Below are 24,806 nucleotides of genomic sequence, written 5' to 3' on the forward strand. Positions count from 1 at the left end.
AGAATTAAAAGGTCATTCCTTTATATCCCAGGACCTAAATAATGGACTTTATTGGAATTCAGGAGTTTCAAGTTGAAAAAAATAGAAAAACATTTACTCATCAAAAAATAAATCAATGATGAACTAGACAAATAAAGTGCCCAACAGGATTGATTTACCTGATCTCCCCACTCATTGATTATTGGCATATTCACATCATCAATGAAGACAGTCATCTTCTTTCCTGCTGGAGGGCCGTATGTGGTGCCCATGCGTTTATCCACATAGCTCTCTACTGTCCTCTGTTAAATGAAAAGGTCAACAGAAACATCTGTGAAAATATCCCCTAAGACATGGTCGATTATTTTAAAATTCCAAGAATGTTTGAAATGATAGAAATTACTCATAAAAACCCCAAAATGTCCCTAATTCTGGAAAACAGAGACTGAGGTACCTAAATTTTCTGGCATAACATTTATAACCTTTGAAAATCCGGTTTAATTTAGAAGTAAATAAAGTGCTAATCAATGTAAATTTTTAGATGAGACTTTTTTTACATTTTTATTGGAGTATAGTTGTTTTACAATGTTATATTGGTTTCTACTGTACAGAAAAGTGAATTAGCTATACAGATACATATATCCAGGCTTCCCTTGTGGCTCAAATGGTAAAGAATCTGCCTGCAATGCAGGAGACCTGGGTTTGATCCCTGGGTTGGGAAGATCCCCTGGAGGAGGACATGGCAACTCACTCAAGTATTCTTGCCTAGAGAATCCCTGTGGACAGAGGAGGCTGGTGGGCTACAGTCCATAGGGTCACACAGAGTCAGACATGGCTAGCAACTTATAAATGCCTGCAAGCATCAAAATATTTGGATGAGGCAGCTAGGCAGTCGGTGTTAATCCCAGAGATGAGCACCTAGGAGTGGGTGCAGGCTGTGTGATGAGGAAGAGACGTCTGTGTTTGGATATGCTAATGTTGTTATGTTCTAGGTCATCTACGTGGGGAAGTGCAGCTGGAGATACCAGTCCAAGGATACAGTTTTCAGTAACTATTTAACAGGCAGCAATTCCAAATTCAGGAAGAAATCTCAGCTTCTAGGTTCACAAACTATTGAATTTTTCTCCCTCCTTTGTTTTTGCTTTTGTCAATTTAGCTTTCTAATGATATATATAGCTTACTAGTAATGTCCTGCTATTTCAAAGAAACAAGGGTCATAACGAAGAGGAAGAAAGTGTAGGTATGTGGCTATTACTCCATGCTGCCTCACTTGTCCCATCCTTGGCTTTTAGCTCTTAGAAGATCCCCCAAGACATAAAATCTTCATGTGCCTATGAGTTCTTATCAACGGATGAGAGACTATCTGGAAGACTCTAGCTTGCCATAGGGAGTTGTCAGGAGATTATTAATTGCTTTATCCATTTAAATTCCTTGAAAAGGAGAGCTAAATTTAGCCTAGTACATTACTTTAAATGGTTTTATTTTATGTTAGGGGATATGAAATTCTTCTTGCCATTGTATTGTTGTCATGGGAAATTTGTGTTGTAATTGAAAGGAGTGTGATATATTTATGTATCTTCCCATTTAAAAATGGTGAAAATTTTTCACATCTTTGGTATTATGCATTAAAACTATGATGGAAACCTACAATTTGAAATGGCTAAACTGGAGAGTTTTACAAGGACAGCTGTATAAATTTTTCTTTCTCCTTGGCCTAATTTCATGGGTGTATTAGGTTGGTGCAAATGTAATTGCGGTTTTGGACTGTGAATTTTAACTCATTATAACTACGTTCAAACACATCTGAATTAATCAAAACAGGAACCATTACAATCAACACACTTTTGCCAATGAGAAATAAGTTGGTTTATTCATGCAGGGTAAAAATCTGTACTTTGGGATTAGACAAACTCTTGGAAAGCATTTTCTGCGTCCTGCTGGTTGTGGAAGCATTTCCCCTGCAAAAAGTTGTCAAGATACTTGTCGAGATACTTCAAGATACTACCTTTTTTAGGTAGTCAGTTGGTGAGAGATCAGGTGAATACAGTAGATGGAGCAAAACTTCGTAGCCCAATTTGTTCAACTTTTGACGCATTGGGTGACATGTGGTTGGTGTTGTAGAGAAGAATGGGCCCATTCTGCTGACCAATGCTGGCTGCAGGCCAGCATTTTCACTGCATCTCATTGATTTGCTGAGCATACTTCTCAGATGGAATGGTTTCACTCGGATTCAGAAAGCTGTAGGGTATCAGACGGGCAGGAGACCACCAAACAGTGACCATGACCATTTTTTTGGTGCAAGTCTGGCTTTGGGAAGTGCTTTGGAGCTTCTTCTCAGTAGTCACTGAGCTGGTCATTGCCAGTTGTTGTATAAAATCCACTTTTCATCACACATCACAATCTGATTGAGAAATGGTTCACTGTTGTTGAGCAGAATAAGAGAAAACGACACTTTAAAATGATGACTTTTTTGATTTGTGGTCAGCTCATGAAGCACCCACTTATCAAGCTTTTTCACCTTTCCAATTTGCTTCAAATGCCAAATGACTGTAGGATGGTCGGCACTGAGATCTTCAGCAACTTCTCATGCAGTTGTAAGAGGATCAGCTTCGACGATTTCTCTTAGTTGACTGTTATCTCCTTCCGATGGACAGCCACTATGCTCCTCATCTTCAAGGCTCTCATCTCCTTTCCAAAACTTCTTGAACCACCACCGCACTGTATGTTTGTTAGCAGTTCCTTGGCCAAATGCATTGTTGATGTTGCCAGTTGTCTCCACTGCTTTACAACACATTTTGAACTTGAATAAGAAAATTGTTTGAATTTGCTTTTAGTCTAACATCATTTCCCTAGTCTAAAATAAATATAAAATAAAGCAATAAGTAATTAGCAAAAAAACATAAAGTGAGAAGTGTGCATTAAAGTGATGTATAACATAACCACATTTATTTTAAAATGCATTCCAATATTAAATGGCAAATTTCAACTATGCAAAAACTGCAATTACTTCTGCACCAACTTAATATCTTGAAGAATTGTTACTGTCATTTTAACTGGTTTGTTCTTCATCATAAAATAAGGAAACTATTTTTTGGATAAAGTGGAGAATACATTTTACCTCAATATACCTCCAGTTTCTCTTATATTTATACATTATCTTTATTTATTAAGATTTTTTTATATGTGCCACTTTTAAAGTCTTTATTGAATTTGATGCAATACTGCTTCTGTTCTATGTCTTATGTTTTCTGGCCCCAAGGCATCTGCGATCTTAAACTCCCCGGCCAGGGATCAAACCCACACTCCCTGCATTGGAAGGAAAAGTCTTAACCACTGGACCAGCAGGGAAGTCCCTGTGTCTTATCTTTAACATGACTTAAATCATGAGTCAGTGGGAAAGAAATGAGGTCTTTAAGACTGAGCTTCTAGAGCACGAGAACCATGAAGCCCTTTCTGTTTTCTCTGCAGTGCTGTTTCTGCTTACTGAGCACATACATTTTGAGCAACTGATTGATTTCCAAACTACGCTGTATTTCCATGCAAACGGTAATGCTGTAGTCAGTAGTCTGGGGTTCTTCCCCCGTGTCCCCATTACCCCTTCCAACACCGTTCCATCAGTTTTAATGCTCCTTTCCACATGGCTAGGGCATTTTTTTATAGAGCAGAGTGCAGTCCCCTCCTGTACCACCTGAGCTTAGAATGTAGGAAAGAGAGGGTGAGGCCCCCACTTTCTGGGGGAGAGGAGTGGTTTAGTGTGACTGCATTTGCCCCACAGCGGACACCAGTTTGGAGGAGGAAATGGCAGCCCACTGCAGTGTTCTTGCCTGGAGAATCCCAGGGACAGAGGAGCCTGGCGGGCTACAGTCTATGGGGTCTAAAAGAGTCAGACACGACTGAAGCGACTGAGCAGGCACAGATGCCAGTGGGCAGACTTCTGAATGAAGAGACAATGGCCTTCAGATCATGGCAGCCTGTGGAGCTCAGAGCACAGATTTGAGAAGCCTCTTAGAAGTAGCCCTGATTAGCTTTTTTTTTTTTTTTTTTGGTTGCACTGGGTCTTCATGGTGAGCGGGCTCTTTGTTGTGACTGGCAGGCTTTTTCTAGTTGTAGAGTGTGGGCTCTAGAGCACAGGGTCAGTAGTTAGAGCACATGGGCTTAGTTGCCCCAGAGAATATGGATTCTTAGTTCCCAACCAGGGATTGCACCCGTGTCCCCTGCATCGGAAGGGGGATTCCTCATCACTGGACTGATCACCAGGGAAGTCCCCTTGTTTAGTTTTGGCTGTGATTACAAGGAGACTGAGCAGGGCTGGACCCTTTGTATAATGGGGGTTGGGATAGTGTCATCAATGTAGACACCAAAAGACAAAACTAAATCTGTAGGAATAAACAGAAGCATCTCTGTTGAGAACAAATGTACAGATACCCATGTGGAAAGGGGAGATGGGATGAGTTGGGAGATTGGGACTGACATATATACACTACTATATATAAAATGGATAGCTAATGAGAACCTACTATACAGCACAGAGAACTCTACTCAATGCTGTGTGGTGACCTAAACGGGAAGGAAATCCAATAAAGAAGGGATGTGTGTGTGTTAGTCACTCAGTCATGTCCAACTCTTTGTGAGCCCTGGACTGAAACCCACCAGGCTCCCCTGTCCATGAAATTCTCCTCAGACAAAGGGGCATGATGGGCTACAGTGGGTGGGTTACCACGCCTTCCTCCAGGGGATCTTCCTGACCCAGGGATCAAACCCGAGTATCTTACATCTCCTGCACTGGCAGGTGGGTTCTTCACCACTAGCACCACCTAGGAAGCCCCTCCAACATGGTTAAGTTCTATTATAATTTAAATATTGTTTTTACTATATCTCTTCCTCTCTTGACAATGATATGCTCTAAATTAGTTACTTGCTTTTCTCATATGAATGAATGAATGGCACAACCTTGTAAATTACCCACCCTGCCCCCAGTCAGGCCTGGAAACTTCTTTATAAGTTATATACAATGTCTACATTGTATGATTTACAAATTTGTCTAGACTCTGCTGTCCAGAAAGTGAAGAGGAACTAAAAAGCCTCTTGATGAAAGTGAAAGAGGAGAGTGAAAAAGTTGGCTTAAAGCTCAACATTCAGAAAACTAAGATCATGGCATCTGGTCCCATCACCTCATGGGAAATAGATGGGGGGACAGTGGAAACAGTGTCAGACTTTATTTTGGGGGGCTCCAAAATCACTGCAGATGGTGACTGCAGCCATGAAATTAAAAGACGCTTACTACTTGGAAGGAAAGTTATGACCCACCTAGATAGCATATTAAAAAGCAGAGACATTACTTTGCCAACAAAGGTCCATCTGGTCAAGGCTATGGTTTTTTCAGTGGTCATATATGGATGTGAGAGTTGGACTATGAAGAAAGCTGAGCACCAAAGAATTGATGCTTTTGAACTGTGGTGTTGGAGAAGACTCTTGAGAGTCCCTTGGACTGCAAGGAGATCCAACCAGTCCATCCTGAAGGAGATAAGTCCTGGGTGTTCATTGGAAGGACTGATGCTGAAGCTGAAACTCCAGTACTTTGGCCATCTCATGCAAAGAGTTGACTCATTGGAAAAGTCTCTGATGCTTGGAGGGATTGGGGGCAGGAGGAGAAGGGGATGACAGAGGATGAGATGGCTGGATGGCATCACCGACTCGATGGGCATGAGTTTGAGTAAACTCTGGGAGTTGGTGATGGACTGGGAGGCCTAGCGTGCTGCGATTCATGGGGTCACAACGAGTTGGACACGACTGAGCACCTGAACTGAACTGAACTGCTGTCTTCCCAAAGAAATCAGTTACTGAACATATTTGCAATATTGTGCCATTCACCTAATTCCTGGTCTCTTTGAACTACTGTCCCACTTCATCCATCCTTCTGGTGATAAAAAAGCCCTGTCCGGTTAATAAAATCAAATGGGTATATTCACTTAATTGAATAGTGTCTGTCTCACCCACTAAAATACAAGAAGGGCAGGCACCTTATTTATCTTATTCATCACTGCCTCCTTGGTGTCTAGAAAGGTGTCTGGTATGATATATTTATCAGTAAATATTTGAAACATAGATCAATAAAGACAAGAAACTCAGGAGTCATCTTTAACTTTTTCCTCTCTCCTATCCCTCTCCTCCAACAACACCCACTCAACCAAAAACAAGTCCTGTCCGTTCTGCTTCTCAGACCCAATTTGAATGCATCCTATAACCACTTCCTCTCAAGTCTCTCTGAATACAGCCCTATCTCTCCCATCAGCAGCCAGAATGAACTTTCTAAGTGGTGATTTAATCCTGCTCAGTATCCCCAAGATTCCTTACTAGTGGCTTACAAGGAACACCATGATGCTCCCTGCTCACTTCTCTAGACTCATTTCTAAACACTCCTTTTCAGTCTTTGTTCCTGCCCATCATGGTCTTCATTCGTTCATATTCAGTTAACCAAAAAAACACATACTATAAAATAACGCTCTTCTCAGACTGATTTACAGTGCTCATTAAGAGATTCTTATTTACATCCCTAAAGTAGCCATTCATGAGCCAAAAAAAAAAAACCTCTCAGAATTAGTATTGTTGTTGTCTAGTCTCTAAGCCGTGTCTGATTTTGTGCGACCCCACAGACTGTAGCCCACCAGGCTCCTCTGTCCATGGTATTTCCCAGGCAAGAATACTGGAGTGGGTTGCTGTTTCCTTCTCTGGGGGATCTTCCTGACCCAGGGATCAAACCTGAATCTCCTGCATTAGCAGGTGAATTCTTTACCAGTGAGTGCCCAGGAAAACCCCAAGATTAGTATTAGCCAAACATAATTTGTGAAGTATTGACTTAGATGGATGATCACCCATAAAAATCACTTCTATCAACCCGGCTTATTGGTAAAAGTTGAAATCTCTAGCAAGGGCCTGGACTATGGGCTGTAAGCTGTTCTCTAAGAATAAACAACAACTTGACTCTGAAATAGCAGAATGATAGTCATGATGACATCACCTTAAGCCATCAGTGGCACCAAAACAAAGATTCTGACCTTGTAGTCTGTCCAGCTCACACACTCGTGGAATGCTTTGGTGAACCCCAGTTGGATATTGCCATTTTAGACATAAAAAACAGACTGTTAGTCATCCACAGACTTAGGCATGGAGTTGAGGAAAGCCATTCTAAGCAACATGTGGGGTCTTCCCAGACCAGGGATTACCCTGCATGGTGACTCAGCTGGTAAAGAATCCACCCACAATGTGGGAGACCTGGGTTTGATCCCTGGGTTGGGAAGGTCCCCTGGAGAAGGGAATGGCAACCCACTTCAGTATAGTCCATGGGTTGCAAAGAGTCAGACACAACTGAGCAACTTTCACTTTCACTTTTCCCTGCATAGCAAGGCACACTCCTAACCACTGAAGCACCAGAAGCCCTACAATTCTCATTTTTAAAAACCAAAACTTAATGCTACGTCAGCATTTATAAGATGGCTGTTGCATTCAAAACACTTTAAGATTGTTTTTTAAAGGAACAAATCTTTTCAGAAATTCTCTCAAGAAATTTTCACTTTCTTATTTTCTGTATTATTCACATTTTTAAAGATATGTGTGAACTGCTTTCAAAAATAAAAATATAATATTTATTGAGAGGAAAAAAAAGAATCATCTCTCTTAAAAGACTAACTGAATTCCTTAGCTAAAAATACAGTGACCATGTAATTTTTGTTCAAACTTCATACTTTGGTTAGTGAGGCAGATGCTATTCATCATTTATCTCAGACAACAGAAGTTAACTGGACGGTCCCTGGCAAAAAAAGGACATAGAGTCTGTCCTCCTACTGATAAAACATGTGAAAGTGATCCTATGGTGAAAACAAAGGAAGCTCAGATGAAAACAATCTGTCCAGCAACAGACATGCGTCCCTGATGTATGTGCCGTCGTGGTAACACGAGAGGGATGAACAATATCTATTTTCTCATCTACAATTTCAATTTGGTTTGGAACCAAGTAAATGGGAGACAAATGCTCAGCTCCAGCACCCCTTGTTTAGCATGAATGGCTGAAAATTATCACGAGAAAGTTAATTACAGCAGTTGGGCTCATTGAAAGCTTTCTAAAACCAATGAGTCTAGCTTACTAGGAAGCCCTGATGCTTAGCAGTCAAAACAGGCACTAAACAGAGCAGACGATCCCGTGATGCCTCTAAACAGAAAAATAAACAGTGAAGCGCTGAGACCCCATTCTTACTGAAGGGTAGGAAGGATCTGGGTTAAAGGTTATTAGTTATAAATCCAACAATGGAACTCCTAGAGAATAGATGCTAATGCTTTGAAAATCTGCTTTATTATTCTTCTGATTACTATACCTCAGTATGGTACTGCTTCTAGAAATTTACTACATGGTTTATGAATTTTATATTAATAATCTGGATGTTTTCTAGATTATGTGTGCCTTTTTCCAGGAAATGAATAAGTATTTCATGTTCAGTTCGGTTCAGTTGCTCAGTCATGTCCGCCTCTGTGACCCCATGAATCGCAGCACACCAGGCCTCCTTGTCCATCACCAACTCCCGGAGTTTACTCAAACTCATGTCCATCAAGGCAGTGATGCCATCCAGCCATCTCATCCTCTGTCGTCCCCTTCTCCTCCTGCCCTCAATCCCTCCCAGCATCAGGATCTTTTCCAATGAGTCAACTCTTTGCATGAGATGGCCAAAGTATTGGAGTTTCAGCTTCAGCATCAGTCCCTCCAATAAACACCCAGGACTGATCTCATTTAGGATGGACTGGTTGGATCTCCTTGCAATCCAAGTTATAGAGATATAAAACACGGGTCTTTACCACCTGAGACGGGTAAATATTACCAAGAAAGATACCAGCTCAGTCATGTCTGACTCAGTGTGGCCCCATGGACTTTGTAGCCCACCAGACTCCGCTGTCCATGCAATTTCCCAGGCAAGAATACTGGAGTAGGTTGCCATTTCCATCTCCAGGGGATCTTTCCGACCCAGGGATTGAACCTGTGTCTCTTGAGTCTCCCACTTTGGTAGGTGGATTCTTTAACCCTAGTGCCACCTGGGAAGGCCCAATACCGCCAAGAGTTACTGGTAAAAATATGTGCCAATTCCTTGCCATATACTAAGGAATGTGGCTAGCCTTTGTCCTGGTCCCTAGGTGGGAGTCTAAATTCGTGGAATTTCCTGAATAAAAAGGATGCCTTTGTTATTCACGGTGGGTCTTTCAGACCACTTATGCCAGAAAGACTAACCATATGATTAGAGTGTTAGGGCTTTAAACCATGTGATACCAGCTGATCTCCCAGGGGGAAGGGGCTTGGAGATTGACTTCAATCACACAGCCAGTTGATCATGCTTCTATAATAAAACTTTAATAAAAACTCCGCTCTGTTCACCAAGGCTCAGGAGGGCATCCTGGTTGGTGAGGCATACAGATGTGCCTGGAGAGTAAATACATCCTGTGACAAAGAAGGTTCACATTCGAGACCCTCCCAAATCTTTCCCTATGCATCTCTTCTTTTGTCAGATCCCAATTCATATCTTTTATAATAAAACCACAATCATAAGCATAGCATTTTCCTGAATTCTGAGAGTCATTCTAGTGAATTATCAAAACTAAGGGGTCACAGGAACTCTTCAATCTGAATATAGAGATACTGGAAGACATAAGTAGAGGATTTATGATGGCTGTGAAACTGCGGGTGAAGTTCAGTGGGTACATCGGAACAGTCGTGAGATTTAAGCCTCCAAAGCTCATCACAAACCTGGGCTCAGTTAGCAGCACCCAAGAGCCAGTACCTGAAACATCAGTGGGGTGGTTGCAGAAGAAAAGTTCAGACTCTTGATCACGTGGCTTTCAGGATCATATTTTGACATAAATCCTTTGATTATGACTGTCTTGGCTGTTCCTTGTTCACCAATTAACAGCACAGCCTACCACAGAAGTTGAGAAAGAAATAAAAAAAATACAGTAAGATTGTCATGGGCTCAACTGTGGATATGAGGATGCCCTAACTCCCAGAACCTCAGAAGGTGACTGTGTCTGGAGATAGGGCCTTGAGAAAGATGATTATGCTAAAATGAGGCCATTAAGGTGGGCTCTTGTTCAGTCTAAAGGGTACCCTTAGAGGAAGCAGACATTGTGAGGCACAGAGAAGCAACAGGCATGCACACACAGAGACCACGGGAGGACAGCCACCCGGAAGCCAAGGAAAGAGAGGTCCCCAGGAAAAACCAGCCAACACCTTCATCCTGGACTTCAGGCCTCCAGAACTGTGCAGAAAGAAACGTGTGCTGATTAAGCCTCCAAGGCTGTGGCACTTCGTTATGGCAGCCCTGGCAAATAGTACAAAAACTAAAAGAGAAGGATTCCTCTTTGGAGAAACAAGTCAAAACTCACATTCTCTCTCTCTCTCTCTCTCTCTCTCTATATATATATATATATATATATATATATATGAGAAAACAATTAATTATGAATTAAAGCTATTCAACTCTAATATTGTTGTATGCTTGCTCAGTCATCTCTGACTCTTTGCAACCCCATGGACTGTAGCCCACCAGGCTCCTCTGTCCATGGAATTTTCCAGGCAAGAATATGGGAGTAGGTTGCCACTTCCTTCTCCAGGGGATCTTCCAACTCAGGGATCCAACCCAAGTTTCTTGCATCTCCTGCATTGGCAGGTGAATTCCTTACCACTGAGTCACCTGGAAAATCCCTAATATTGTTACTGAGGAATAATAAAAGAAGTAGTATACTAATTTGGGTAATATTTTTATTTATTGTAAACAGCAGTATAAAGCATTCTAAAATGAATGCAAGATGTTCCATGTTTTCAAGTGACATTTCTCAATGTGTCATTTTAAATAAAACTGAAAGTCCCATACCTTGCCCTGTTTAGCAATGGTTTTAATTAGGAAGTTGGTTCTCACGTTGTCAACATTTGGCACCAGGATGGAGCCATATTCTGGGGTGGTGTCAGATGGATAGACATATTCCTCAGTACACGTATTCCAGTGCATCCATTTGCCTGAGGTGAACAGAGAACATTTATATCTTCATATTCCTATTAAAAATTTAATTCCTAGTTATAAAGAGCAGACATTTTTGACATCTCATGAAGCCATCTTCCAAAAGCCCCTCAAAAAATAAAAATCATTAAATTCAGACATCTAAGTATTTAAGTACGTGTTCAACTGAGTCAAAAATCCCAGCTATTCAAAAGTGGGAATAGTAAGAATTATCCTGGAATTTTCTTTTTAAATATGTTTTTGTTGTTCAGTCAATAAGTCGTGTCTGACTCTTCAACCCCGTGGACTGCAGCACGCCAGGCTTCCCTGTCCATCACTATCTCCTGGAACTTGCCCAAACTCATGTCCATCAAGTCGGTGATGCCATTTAGCTACCTCATCCTCTGTCGTCCCCTTCTCCTCCTGCCTTCAATCTTTTCCAATGAGTCAGCTCTTCGCATCAGGTGGCCAAAGTATTGGAGCTTCAGCATCAGTTCTTCCAATGAATACTCATGACTGATTTCCTTTAGGATTGACTGGTTTGATATCCCTCTTTATTTGCTATTCAATGGATGCTCAAGAGGTTTTTAATAACATAAACTGTGTGTAAAAATCAGGACAGTGATAGCAGTATGTACCTAAAATCATTTTTCATTACATAGTTTTCTAACTGTAAAACCAAAATAAAACATTCCAGGATGCCATATACAAATATTGCACATAAATGTAGTACATATATGTGTATATACGTACTTTACAAATATGTAGGCACATAAATAACATATATTTATGAATATTCACACCTATTTGATAAAAATATACTTCACACTTTGTAATTTTTACAAAAGTTGCTGATTATATCAAATGAATAACTGAAATGCATCTGATTCGGAGATTTTTTGAATTTGTTTTTAACTCATTAAAAGTTCAGCACACAATATATTTAGCAACAAGAAAATGTGCATCTGGAACCGAACTGAAATAAACATATGAAAAAGAAATCATGGGCTCTCTTTCAAACACACATAAACATTTCCATTTCAATTTTACAGCAAACAGTATTGATTACCATTTGGAAATACAGACCGATAAATAGGTAGGTAGAGAGCTAGAAGGTAAATATTAGACATTGGGGGGAGGGGAGGCCCCACATGTGACGGACGGATAGAAGCCCAGGACTCACCATCCGACCCAACGTAATAGTCAAACATGGAGTCGTCAGGCCCCGCGAGGGGCGGCAGGTCCAAGGCCAGCATCTCCCGGGAGCGCAGCCAATGCTCCATGCGGCGCCGGCCGTCCGGTTCCAGCACCGCCCCCACGCTCCACATCAGCGAGAAGATGTACAGTCTTTCCAGGTGCTCCGCCGTGACCTCCCCGCCTTGCTCCTGCATACGCAAGAAACTTTCCTTTTAATTACTTCATTCTCAAACCAAGACTTGGCTTTGATATCTCAATGAAAATTTAAGTAAAGATCTAAAAGGGATAACAGCTCCCCCCCCAAAAAAAAAGAATAAAACGAGGAAAAGATGAATAAAACTGGAGAATAAATTCAGAACTTATGTCTGGGAATATAAAGCAAGTTTCTGAAATAAATTTAGAATTCTTTTAGATGACTGTGAACCTGCCCCTAAGTGATCAATAGAAACCGTGGCTTGCTTTGTTTAAAAAAAATGAAATGAAAACACACACACACACAGCATTAATATGTGAAGTCCATGATTGAAACCTTCCCCTCCCACTATGGCTCTAAGAATCAACTTCAAGTCTCGCACTCTGCAAAGTGTGGCTCAGCTAACACGGGAGAAATTTCTAGAAAATTGAGGGATTTACCTTGGGAGGGATGAGGCCCTGGAGCATGTTGAGGCTTTGCAGGACCACAAAGGCCTCCAGCATCTCCATCTGATGCTCTAAGTTCTGAATACTGAAGCGATACAGGTCTGGAAACGACCTGGTGTACAGCTGACGAAGAATTTCAGCTTCTTGAGGCGAACGTTTTTTAAGAAAACCCTGTTAGTGTTCAGATGAATGCATTCATTAAATTTATTAGCACACCAGAAAAACGATCTAGTTGAGGTACAAGAGTTTTTTAATATCAGTTAACAATAATAATACCTAATGATTATATTGCACTTGTAATGCACCAGGCCTTGATATAAATTCTTTCATGTGTGACCTCATTTAATGTCAAAACAATTCTATGAGATAGGGATGGTTATTATCCTTCTACAGATAAGGAAACTAAGGCCCAAGGAGTTTAAGTAACGTACCCAGGATCCCATAGCTTACAGGTGTCAAGGCCATCCCCAACCCAGGGATCAAACCCACTGTGTTGCAGGTGGATTCTTTACCAGTGAGCCACCTGGTAAGTCCAAGTCATTTGGAAAAAAATGATCCCAGAGTCTGATTCTAGTATCTGTAAGTTCAGCTACACTACACCTAAGCTCAGGTCTTGAAGTCAAAATAAAGGGAGAAGTCTTAGGCTTTTGGTTAAAATGTGCTCGGAGAAAATGAGGAAGCATGTACGTGGAAATAATTTAGAAAAAGAAAGAGGAATAAAAGATAAAGGAAATCCATTCTCGGATTATTCAAAATGGGAGACAAAGATATATCACAGTCTTACTTCTTCTAATCTAATTAATAACCAATGTAGAAAAAATATCAAGGAATACTCAGGAAAATGGAGAATTTAGTCATTTAGGAAAGCCAGTATTAGGAAATTGCATGTGACTCATAACAAAATACCACTTAACACACAACAATATTTTCTTCAGATGAGGATATTTCCCTTGGCATCAAGAAACCAGGTCATTCTTAGAGACTCTGAACAGAAGCAATAGAACGGTGATTCTCAGTTATCCATAATTTCATGAATTCAACATGATTGCACAATGACAAAACCAAAACATAGCACTTTGAAGTTGATGGAAGCAGAAAATATCATACACAGGGCCAAGTAACCGGCGTGACTCACAGAGGTTCACGGAGTCTCATGAACGCAACGTCTCCATTTTCAGCCCTCCAGTGACTCTCGCAGAGCCGCCCTGCCCTCCTCTGAACATTTCCAGTCAGATTTTTATGAGTCCTGCTTCTTGCTAACCATTTGTAAGCAAATTAGCATTGATATAAAGGTCTTATTCACCCTCAATGTGGACAGAATACAATAGAAACTTATTTTACAAATAGCAAACTGTAAATATTCATTAGCTAACAGTGTAAAAATATTTTCTAAAAGCCGTTGTAAATTTGAAGTATTTGGGGGAAAATCACAAATTCATTTTCACTTGGAGTTTGCTGTATCCCTGGTTACCAAGCCTGAATCCACTGTGGTATTTTTTTAAAAACATTTAGAACACCTTTCTCCCCAGAGATTCCAGTTTGATAGATTGAGGTGTGACACAGTTATCTGTATTTTAAAGAAATGCCATTGGTGATTATTCTTGGAAAGCCAGAGTTGAGAACTCTTGTTCTGAATTCTCCTTGAAGGATGGATAATTTAATTGTGAAATCTGAAATTTTCAGAAGCATTTTTAGTGACATATCCAACTGTACATCAGAATCATTTTTCTTTATAATCCCCTAATTTGAAATATGTATTCATAAGTTTTTAATCAAAATTATCTCCGAAAAACTTATTCAAGTGAAAATAATAATTTGACAGACAGTGTCAAAAAAGATTGTACTGACAGCTCATCTAATAAGCATTCTGCCTTACATTATGGTATTTATTTAGTAAAGTATGTGAGTATGCAAGGCATTCAATTACAATCTTACCATAATCGATATACTCTAACATATACTGGTAGTAATAAAATAATATACCTTATGAGGAATTAAACAGATTATCTGAAATATTATTTCCAGGTGCAAACTTAAAACTAACATTATTACTATTGAATCTCATAAAAATTCTTTATATGTAATTTTAATAAATTATATCCTTCAAGTTAATATTCTAAGATGGTTGCTTAAATTTTCCTTATTCATTTACAGCATGGTAGGATTATTGATTCACCTAGGCCTTGCAATGATTCCTCAACCCGAGCTGAAGAACCCTGAGCACTGAAGAAATCTTAAAGGGACAGCCAGGGCTGAAGGTCGCAAGAGCATTCAAGGATCTCCCACAAACATCAGCATTCAAATGCAATTACACCAGGAAGTCTGCAGGAAAATCAGTGCACACTCTAAAGGAAGGCTCAAGGATCTATTTCCCTCTTTAATTATACCAAAAATGATTCCAATCCTACCTCAAGAATAGGGCTCCAGTCAAGGATAGAAGAACTCATGAAAACCATCCCATTTCTTGAGACGGTAGCAGGCGAAGCGTTGTCAATGTTATGAGGTTCAAAAACAATCTTGCAGTTTGGAGCCATGGGAATCCGATCGCCATTGGCAAGGGTTAGTGTTTTGTTATCATCCAAAACGGAATTCAGATTTTCAATCCAGATGGCATCTACTGGACCATCAAGAACTATCCAAATATGCTCCCCTAAAACATCCCACCAAGGGCAAGGGGAAGAACATACAGACACATATATACATAACTACTATGATTGAAGTAATATTATAACAATGCAATTTTCATTAATTTTTAAATAAAGCTTTGACCTAAATGATTATCTTATTTCTTTGCATAGGAGTCTTCCAGTTCTTTACATAGCAGTTGTTTAAAGCCCACAATCAAAGCAAAAATTCATTTGTTCCCTGAACAGATTTTCATTGAGCACCTTCTCTGTATCAGCATTGTTCCTGGGATAGGGTGATAAAAAAGACAACATCCTGCCCTTCACAGAGGTTGCTTTCTAAGGGGTAGAGATGACAAAGCAATATGCAAAGAAATATGTAAGAAAAATTCAGCAGGATAAGAAGGTGGGGCATTTTAGATAAGGAGGTCCATGAAATATTTCTGGAGCAGAATGAAGTGATGAAGAGATGTAGAACTAGGATTTTTCAGGCAATAGTAGTTGCAAAGGTCCTGAAGTGGGTACAAGCTTAAGGTGATCATGCTCCAGAAACAACAGGAAGTCAAACCTGGTTAGAAAGAAGACGAGAAGGCAGAAAGGGATGTGAGTGACACAGGCAGAGCTCCAAGAATCCATTCTGGTTTGCACAGGCTGAGTTTCAGATGTTCAACAAGACAGCCCATAGAGCTGTTGAGTTGGGAATTCAAAGACTAGAGATTAAAATGTCGAGACCAGCTTAGAAATGGCATTGAGAGCCGAGAACTGGGTAAGTTTCACCCAGATCATAAGTGAACAGCTAAGAAGTCTGAGAACAGAAGCACTTGAATGTCCAGACTTCTGGGTCTGAACCAGGGTCTCCTCTTCTGGTTCCTCCCGCTGGCTGACCTCTCAGTGAAGCGGAAGTGAAGAGGAAGGTGTCCATGATGTCATGTGGTGGAAGAGTTTGAAGGAGTGGTCAACTTTGCCAGACAATGCCAAGAACGGGGCTAGACTGAGAAGTGACAGCCTGTGTGTGACAAGGTGGAGGTCATGAGTGTCCCCAACAGAGCACTTTCTGAGGGACACTGGGCACAAAGACCAACAAATGTCAGGTCAGGAGATATTTGGAGGTAAAGACAGCAGCATCTGCAGAACACCCAACAGAAATGCCGTTGTAAATTTAGATATTCGGTTTCACAGTTGCTCTTCATTTCTTAACCACTAGGTCTCTCTTACCAACCAGCACCATGACCAAGTTTGTAGTTCTAATTTTTATCGGTAATAACTGTGCAGTACTCTACGTCAAATGAAATGCTTAGAAAATCCTAATTATGCTCATTCAACTAGCAGTTTAAGGAAAATGGTGATCTGATCACCAGAGTCCCTGTGAATGTATAAGCATATGTTGCCTTTTTTTAAAGAGTTAAAAAAAAAACACCTCTCTGAGGGCCTATTCTCTGAGTTAACATTTGCTCACTGGATCTGTGTGACACAGGATTACTAGAATAAGTCAGAAACAAAAGTGTATTTAACTCCCATAAAACAGCAGCAGTTTCTAATACAAGTACACTAGAAATGCAACATTTTCTTTTCTCTTTCGCCATTGGTGTTGGGTTGATCAGCCACATTCCCTCAAAGAGAAGATCCGTGGTACCACCTTAAATGTTTTTCAACGGAACACTGTCTCCCAAAGCATGGACTCGTGAAGTGAGCCCAAATGTCTCCGCCCTGCTCCTGTATCCTCCTGTGTCCCTGAAATTGCTTTCACGGTGCTTTCTCCTACTCATTCAGGAGTGAGAGGAGAACTGACCGTCACCTCCTCCATCTGAACTTATTATATTCTGGGATCACCGGGCTCAGTGTGCAGGGTCCCTAAGTAAGAGAATATTCAGAGTGAACCACTAGCCTTTAAGGAATTGGTTTAAACTAAAGCCAAACACACATGTCATCTAAAGAGAATAAAGTATGATCAAAAACTTTCTTTTTGATACAATCTGCTTTCCTAAGAAGCCCATTTCCACCTACAATTTTATAGGAGAATCGGTTTCTAAAGATAGGCCATACTGAGATGAGTACCATTTTTAAAAGAGTTATGGTGAAATCACTTGATTTAATACAATAAAGTTTCCTTAACAGATTTTGCTATTTCATTCTAAGATATCACAGGAATATAGAAATATTTTTTCAAAAGGAAAATTCCTTTTGTAACAAAAAAAGGGAGGAGGTGGGTATTTTAAATACATTAATCAGTCATTCATCAATCATTTCTGTATTTCAACATTCACAAATATCATACTGATTTATGACTTCTTGGTCTTAGATAAGACTTTATACAGAAAATACAGTTTTACTAATTTTATTTTTTTTTTAATATTTATGTATTTGGCTGCATCAGGTTTAGTTATAGCCCACAAGCTCAATTTCCCTGCAGTATGTGGGATTTTAGTTCCCCAACCAGGGTTCGAACTTGCGTTTCCTGCATTGGAAGATGGATTCTTAGCCACTAAACTACCAGGAAGTCCCCTACTAATTTTAAATCGCTGCCAAGGCTTTTATTTAGAAGCACGTGTCAAAAATTATAGCTGTAATTCAGGGACTATGGTGGTCCGGTGGCTAAAACTCCATGCTTTCACCTCAGGGGACACAGGTTCAATCCTTGGTGGGAGAACTAAGATCTTGCATACTGTGTGGTGCTACCAAAAAATATATATATATATATAAACTAATACTCTCTTTAGAGTCATGGATGTGGAAAACAAACTTCTGGTTACCAGAGATGAGGAGAGATAAGGGGTTGACATACACACTACTATATATAAAATAGATAACTGAGGAAAACCTACTGTATAGCACAGGGAACTCTACCCAATACTCTGTAACGACCTGTATGGAAAGAAGACTGATACATGTATAATGATTGGCTTTGCAGTATACCTGAAACTAACACAAAATTGTAAACCAACTTTACTCCAATAAAAATTTTAAAATAAACAAAACATCACACTTGTAATTCATCTCCTACCTTTCTTAGCCCTCAATGTTTTCCTCCAAAGAGTAGAAAATATCCCATCGGTCCAATCATTCGTTGCCACATCAAGCCGACCAAACATCTGTGGGGCTGTAATCGCTTTAGGATTCATCCTCATTTCCCGGTGTGGTTTTCCACAATCTATACCAAGTAAATCCAGATTTTAAACAACTCACATGTAGAATGAACCATCATTAGGCAACACTGCACCAGTTTGCAGTGTACTATCTGTCAGCAGATAGTCAAAACATGAAAAATATGAAATTACATTTAAAATACATATCTTACTGCATCCCAGGTTATCATAATTAGCCTCATTATATTTTATTGACTAAAGCACTTTTTTTTATCATCTGGAAAAGAAAACTGCATGTTACAAAAGGGGGGGAAATGATAAATGCTGGAATTGATGAGGGAATTAATGTAATCTGGAAGTGTTTCAAATGTCACAGCTCAAAATATTTTGGTGTCTGGTCCACTGGGTTAAATCGTGGGTCCCTGGTGGCTCAGATGGTAAAGAAGCTGCCTGCAGTGCAGGAGACCTGGGTTCGATCCCTGGGTCGGGAAGATCCTCTGGAGAAGGGAATGGCAACCCACTCCAGTACTCTTGCCTGGAGAATCCCATGGACAGAGGAGCATGGTGGGCTACAATCAACGGGGTCACAAAGAGTCAGACACAACTGAAGGACTAAGCATGCATGCATGCAGGTTAAATCTTATATCTGAAATTCACTTAGAAGATGCCTGATTCTCCTCATTAACAGCTTTCATTTGCTGAGATATGGTCTTGCCCATTTGGAAAAAATCGGCTAAATTAATGTTACAAAAATCAAGAATTATTTTTCTGTAGTCAACTTCAAAAAAGATACGCAAATCTCTCAAACTCTGAAACTATTCTCGAGTAAGATGATTTCTGTACATAGGAGACTATAGATAGTAAGTTAAAAAAAAAAACAAAGAAAAAGATTTAAAGTATATTATACGTGGAATCTTAAAAAATGGTACAAGTGAATTTATTTAAAAAACAGAAATAGACTCAGAGACATAGAAAACAGGGTTACCAAAGGGGAAGGGCAAGGAGGGATAAATTAAGAGTTCAGGATTAAAGTATACACATATACATATATATACATATAATAGATAATCAACAAGGACCTACTGTGTAGAACAAGGAACTATATTTAATATCTTATAATAACCTATAGTGGAGGAGAATCTAGAAAAGAATATATATACAATGGAATCACTTTGCTGGACACCTGAAACTAACAGAATATGTAAACCAACTATTTCAATAAAAATTTTTTAAAGATTTAAAAGGCAAAATCATAAAAATAGAGGCTAAAATGTTACATATTGTGTGAAAGATTGACAAGCACAGGCACACAAACATGGATATGCACACTGGAAAGGTGTTAAAACTTTTCTAGAAAATTAAATGATAGTTCTCTTTCTCCAAAATCAGAAAAAGAATCAGGGTTAATTATTTGCATTATTTTACAGTGCTGAAGTTCTGAACTTAGGCACAATGCAGGTTTTTCAATAAATGATATTCATAAGACAAGCAGTACATTTTTTAAAAAAATCTAATCACACTTTACAAAAGGCCAGCAAACTCTCCAAATGTCTGACAGTAGCATAGATTAAAACTGGACTTGGTCTGTTGCCCATATAAGAGAAACTATCACAAGTCATTTCTTTATGGTTGTAGGTAGAATAGTATCATTTTCATTTAAGATCCTGTAATATTTTTATACAATCACTCTAAGAAAAAAAAAAGGCTTGATTTTTTAAATGCTGGTTAAACTTATTCCTCTTAATTCTTTCCACCTTCATGGACTCTGTCCCAGAGTAAGCATTCTTTCCTTGCTGTCCACTCCTTAGGTCCTCCTTACAGAGGTCCCCAGACGGCCCCTCCTGTCCACAGTCTGTGTTCTTCATGGCACACGGGGCTAACCACACCATTCCCCAGCTCTACGGCTCCCCATCAGCCACAGGATAAAATCTAAGAGTTCAGCTAAAGTTACAAAGCTTCCCATGCTGCGCCGTTGCTTCAATTTGAGTTCCCCCAGAAGCAAAGCTGAGATAAAGACAGGGGAACTGGGAGTTTGAATTCAGGCGAAAGACAGTGTGACCGGAAAGGAGAGAAAGCCAACCAAGAGCTTGTTGGCGAGCTGATCACAGATGGAGTGTCCCTCGAGGAGACTGGAGGAGATGGGCATTTGCCTTCCACTCTTTCCGCCATATTGGTTGAGGGCATGGCTGCCTCAGGAGCATTAAATCCCACCCAATCCCTTCTTCTAGGCTGAGCCAGTTCCCAGGAACTGGAAAGACATGAGGCTGACAAACTCAAAGATACCACTGGTGTTTGGGGGAGAAACTGTCCAATGGTTGTATCTGTAGCAGGGGAGGGTCAAAGAGAGGTAGCCCTGGGCACCAATAGCATCGGTTACCCCTCTGCGCCTCCCCATGCCCACCCCCCCAACACAAATTACATCTTATCCATACCAGAGCACTTCCCCTGGTGTATCAGGCTTTCACCAGTCCCTTCTGTCTACTCAGCCTCTTCATTCTGCTAAGAATACCTTTGATCCATCTGCTATTTAACCCTCAAACCTCAGATGAAGTAGCACCTGCTCCGTAAGCCTTTCTAGAATTCCTTAGAAAGGTTTCTGATCTCCTTTGCCTCTGCTAACACCATAATTGTCCAAATCTTCCCCACATCCAATCTTCTATGCTGAGTTCTAATTATCCATGTCACTTCACTACACTGTAAACTCTTTCAAGACATGGCAATTTTTCTTCCATGCCTGCTTGGTGTTAGTTCTAGAAAGTCTTGTAGGTCTTCGTAGAACTATTCAACTTTGGCTTCATCAACATTAGTGGTTGGGGCATAGACTTGGATTACTGCTGTTTGAACGTCTTGCCTTGGAAACAAACAGATCATTGGGTTTTTGAGACTGCATCAAAGTACTGCAAATTAAAACCAAGAACAAGTCAATAAACAGCAAGTAGTCTAATGACTTATTCATTCTTGCAAAGACCTTCTCCAAAGCCAGTGATGCCTTATTGATTACACAGTTTAGACATATTATACATAATATATCTATATCATTTAACGTTTAGTACTCATTTTAAGACACCAGGGCTTCCCAGGTGGCTCAGTTGGTAAAGAATCTGCCCGCAATGCAGGAGACCCAGGTTTGATTCCTGGGTGGGGAAGATCCCCTGAAGAAGGAAATGGCAACCCACTTCAGTATTCTTGTTTGTGAAATCCCATGGACAGAGGAGTCTGGTGGGCTACCCCACTCTGGGAATGCAAGAATCAGACACAACTAAACCACCACCACCATTATTTATTTTGTTCAGGTAACTGTACCCAGCACATTTGTAGTTTATTAACAGAAGGTAGCTTCATACCAACCAAAGTGTTATTAAGCATAATTTAATAGAGGGAATAATAATTTAAGAGGAACCAGGGATCAAATTGCCAACATCTGTTGGATCATCAAAAAAGCAAGAGAGTTCCAGAAAAACATCTACTTCTGCTTTATTGACCATGTCAAAGCCTTTGACTGTGTAGATCACAAGAAACTGTGGAAAATTCTTAAAGAGATGGGAATACCAGACCTCCTGATCTGGCTCTTGAGAAATCTGTATGCAGGTCAAGAAGCAACAGTTAGACATGGAACAACAGACTGGTTTCAAATAGGGAAAGGAGTACGCCAAGCCTGTATATTGTCACCCTGCTTATTTAACTTACATGCAGAGTACATCATGAGAAATGCTGGGCTAGATGAAACACAAGCTGGAACCAAGATTGCTGGGACAAATATCAATAACTTCAGATATGCAGATGACACCACCCTTATTGCAGATAGTGAAGAACTAAAGAGCCTCTTGATGAAAATGAAAGAGGAGAGTGAAAAAGTTGGCTTACAACTCAAAATTCAGAAAACTAAGATTATGGCATCTGGTCCCATCACTTTATGACAAATAGATGGGGAAATAGATAAAACAGTGACAGACTTTATCTTTTTGGGCTCCAAAATCACTGCACATGGTGACTGCAGCCATGAAATTAAAAGACGTTTACTCCTTGGAAGGAAAGTTATGACCAACCTAGACAGCATATTAAAAAGCAGAGATATTACTTTGCCAACAAAGGTCCATCTAGTCAAAGCTATAGTTTTTCCAGTAGTCATGTATGGATGTGAGAGTTGGACTATAAAGAAAGCTGAGCGCCAAAGAACTGATGCTTTTGAACTATGGTGTTAGGGAAGACTCTTGAGAGTCTCTTGGACTGCAGGGAAATCCAACCAGTCCATCCTAAAGGAAATCAGTCCTGGGTATTCATTGGAAGGACTGATGCTGAAGCTGAAACTCCAATACTTTGGCCACCTGATGCGAAGAACTGACTCATTGGAAAAGACCCTGATGCTGGGAAAGATTGAAGGCAGGAGGAGAAGGGGACAGTAGAGGATAAAATGGTTGGATGGCATCACTGACTCAATGGACATAAGGTTGAGTAAACTCTGGGAGTTGGTGATGGACAGAGAGCCTGGCGTGCTGCAGTCCATGGGGTCGCAAAGAGTCGGACACGACTAAGCGACTGAACTGACTGACTGAACTGAAAAGAGCAAATATGAACCAGTGAATTTGCTCAGTTGTGTCCAACTCTTTGCAATCCCATGGACTGTAGCCTGCCAAGCTCCTCCATTCATGGAATTTTCCAGGCAAGAATACTGGAGTGGGTTGCCATTTCCTTCTCCAAAAGATCCCCAAACAGAATTTTAATAGCACACATGAAAATCCCATGATAAAGTCCTGCAAGTGAAATCTCAGTTTTGGTGGAGGTAGGTGCTAGTGGAAAGTATAATCCTGTCTCAGTGTGAAGACCCCGATGTAGATTCCTGTTGTACAGAATTCACTTCATCCCATTGCTGAGGAAACAGACTAAATCCAATGCGTGCAGGACCCTAAAACAAATATAGACCATCGCCACCAACCAGTACCAGTGCACTGAGGTTCCATGAGCCGACCAGAAACCCAGCCAAGAAACATCCCTGTGAGACAATGCATGGTGCATTCTAACAGCCAAAGCTCTGTGAACTTTTGGAACTTAACTGCCATGACTAAGGGTTACCAATACTTCTAAGAAGAAAGTCATCAATGTTTAATAAGAACCAAAGAATACAAGGATAATTGTGTACAAGGCAATACCCATTATGCTTAGATGACCCTGGGTTAGGGGCTTAGATGTAAGGCTTAGGGACATCTGGGAACTAAGTGCACTGATTTCACTTCTCAAGAAAAATATCTGATCTGGGCAGGAAATTAGTTTACAGTTAGGGTGATTTTTCAATACATAGAATTTTTTTTTTTTTTTTTTGCTGATCACTAATTTTAATTTTTGGGGTTTTTTAATTTTTTTATTTTTTCCATTTATTTTTATTAGTTGGAGGCTAATTACTTTACAGTATTGTAGTGGTTTTTGCCATACATTGACATGAATCAGCCATGGATTTACATGTGTTCCCCATCCCGATCCCCCTCCCGCCTCCCTCTCCATCCCATCCCTCTGGGTCTTCCCAGTGCACCAGGCCTGAGCACTTGTCTCATGCATCCAACCTGGGCTGGTGATCTGTTTCACCCTTGATTGTATACTTGTTTCAATGTTGTTCTCTCAGAACATCCCACCCTTGCCTTCTCCCATATATGCAAAACAGAAAAAGAGACACAGATGTACAGAACAGACTTTTAGACTTGATACATAGAATTTAAGAATCAGGTTTGGAATTATCTTGTATTTACTGAGAGGTAGCATCTTATATTGGAGCTTCCCTGGTAGCTCAGCTGGTAAAGAATCTGCCTACAATGAAGGAGATCCCAGTTCTATTCCTGGGTCGGGAAGATCGGCTGCAGAAGGGATAGGCTACCCACTCCAGTCTTCTTGGGCTTCCCTTGTGGCTCAGCTGGTAAAGAATCCACCTGCAATGTGGGAGACCTGGGTCTTATATATTAAGCATCTTATATTAAGTCATAATTGTGAAATGGTATGGTATACTGGGAAAATTCTGGGTTTTTCCTTAATGGGCTCTGACCTTAATTCTGAGTCTCATTATTTACCATCTTTTTGATGTTGAGTATTTCTGAAGTTGAATCTTGACTTTTTTGTCCAAAATGGGGATAACAGTAGTCACATCTCAAGACCATTTTGAAAATTAAATGGCATAACATATGTAAAACATATAACACAGTCCATGAAATCACTTTAAAAACATGTTTGCATCATTCAGAAAAGCCAAGATGTAGAAACAATCTTATGTC

General features: G+C 40.2%; 1 protein-coding gene across 1 annotated transcript in view; it reads right to left on the reverse strand.

Moving 5' to 3' along the window:
- The window catches only part of DNAH5 (dynein axonemal heavy chain 5), a 239,614-nt gene that overhangs the window by 114,058 nt on the left and 100,750 nt on the right, over window positions 1-24,806 (reverse strand). The window contains 7 exon segments of the mRNA XM_070476407.1: window positions 159-281; window positions 9,798-9,932; window positions 10,887-11,029; window positions 12,193-12,394; window positions 12,840-13,016; window positions 15,254-15,495; window positions 18,471-18,617. Of these exon segments, the coding sequence (XP_070332508.1) occupies window positions 159-281; window positions 9,798-9,932; window positions 10,887-11,029; window positions 12,193-12,394; window positions 12,840-13,016; window positions 15,254-15,495; window positions 18,471-18,617 (1,169 nt within the window).

The sequence above is a fragment of the Odocoileus virginianus genome, chromosome 14 (assembly GCF_023699985.2).
Source record: "Odocoileus virginianus isolate 20LAN1187 ecotype Illinois chromosome 14, Ovbor_1.2, whole genome shotgun sequence".
NCBI lineage: Eukaryota > Metazoa > Chordata > Mammalia > Artiodactyla > Cervidae > Odocoileus > Odocoileus virginianus.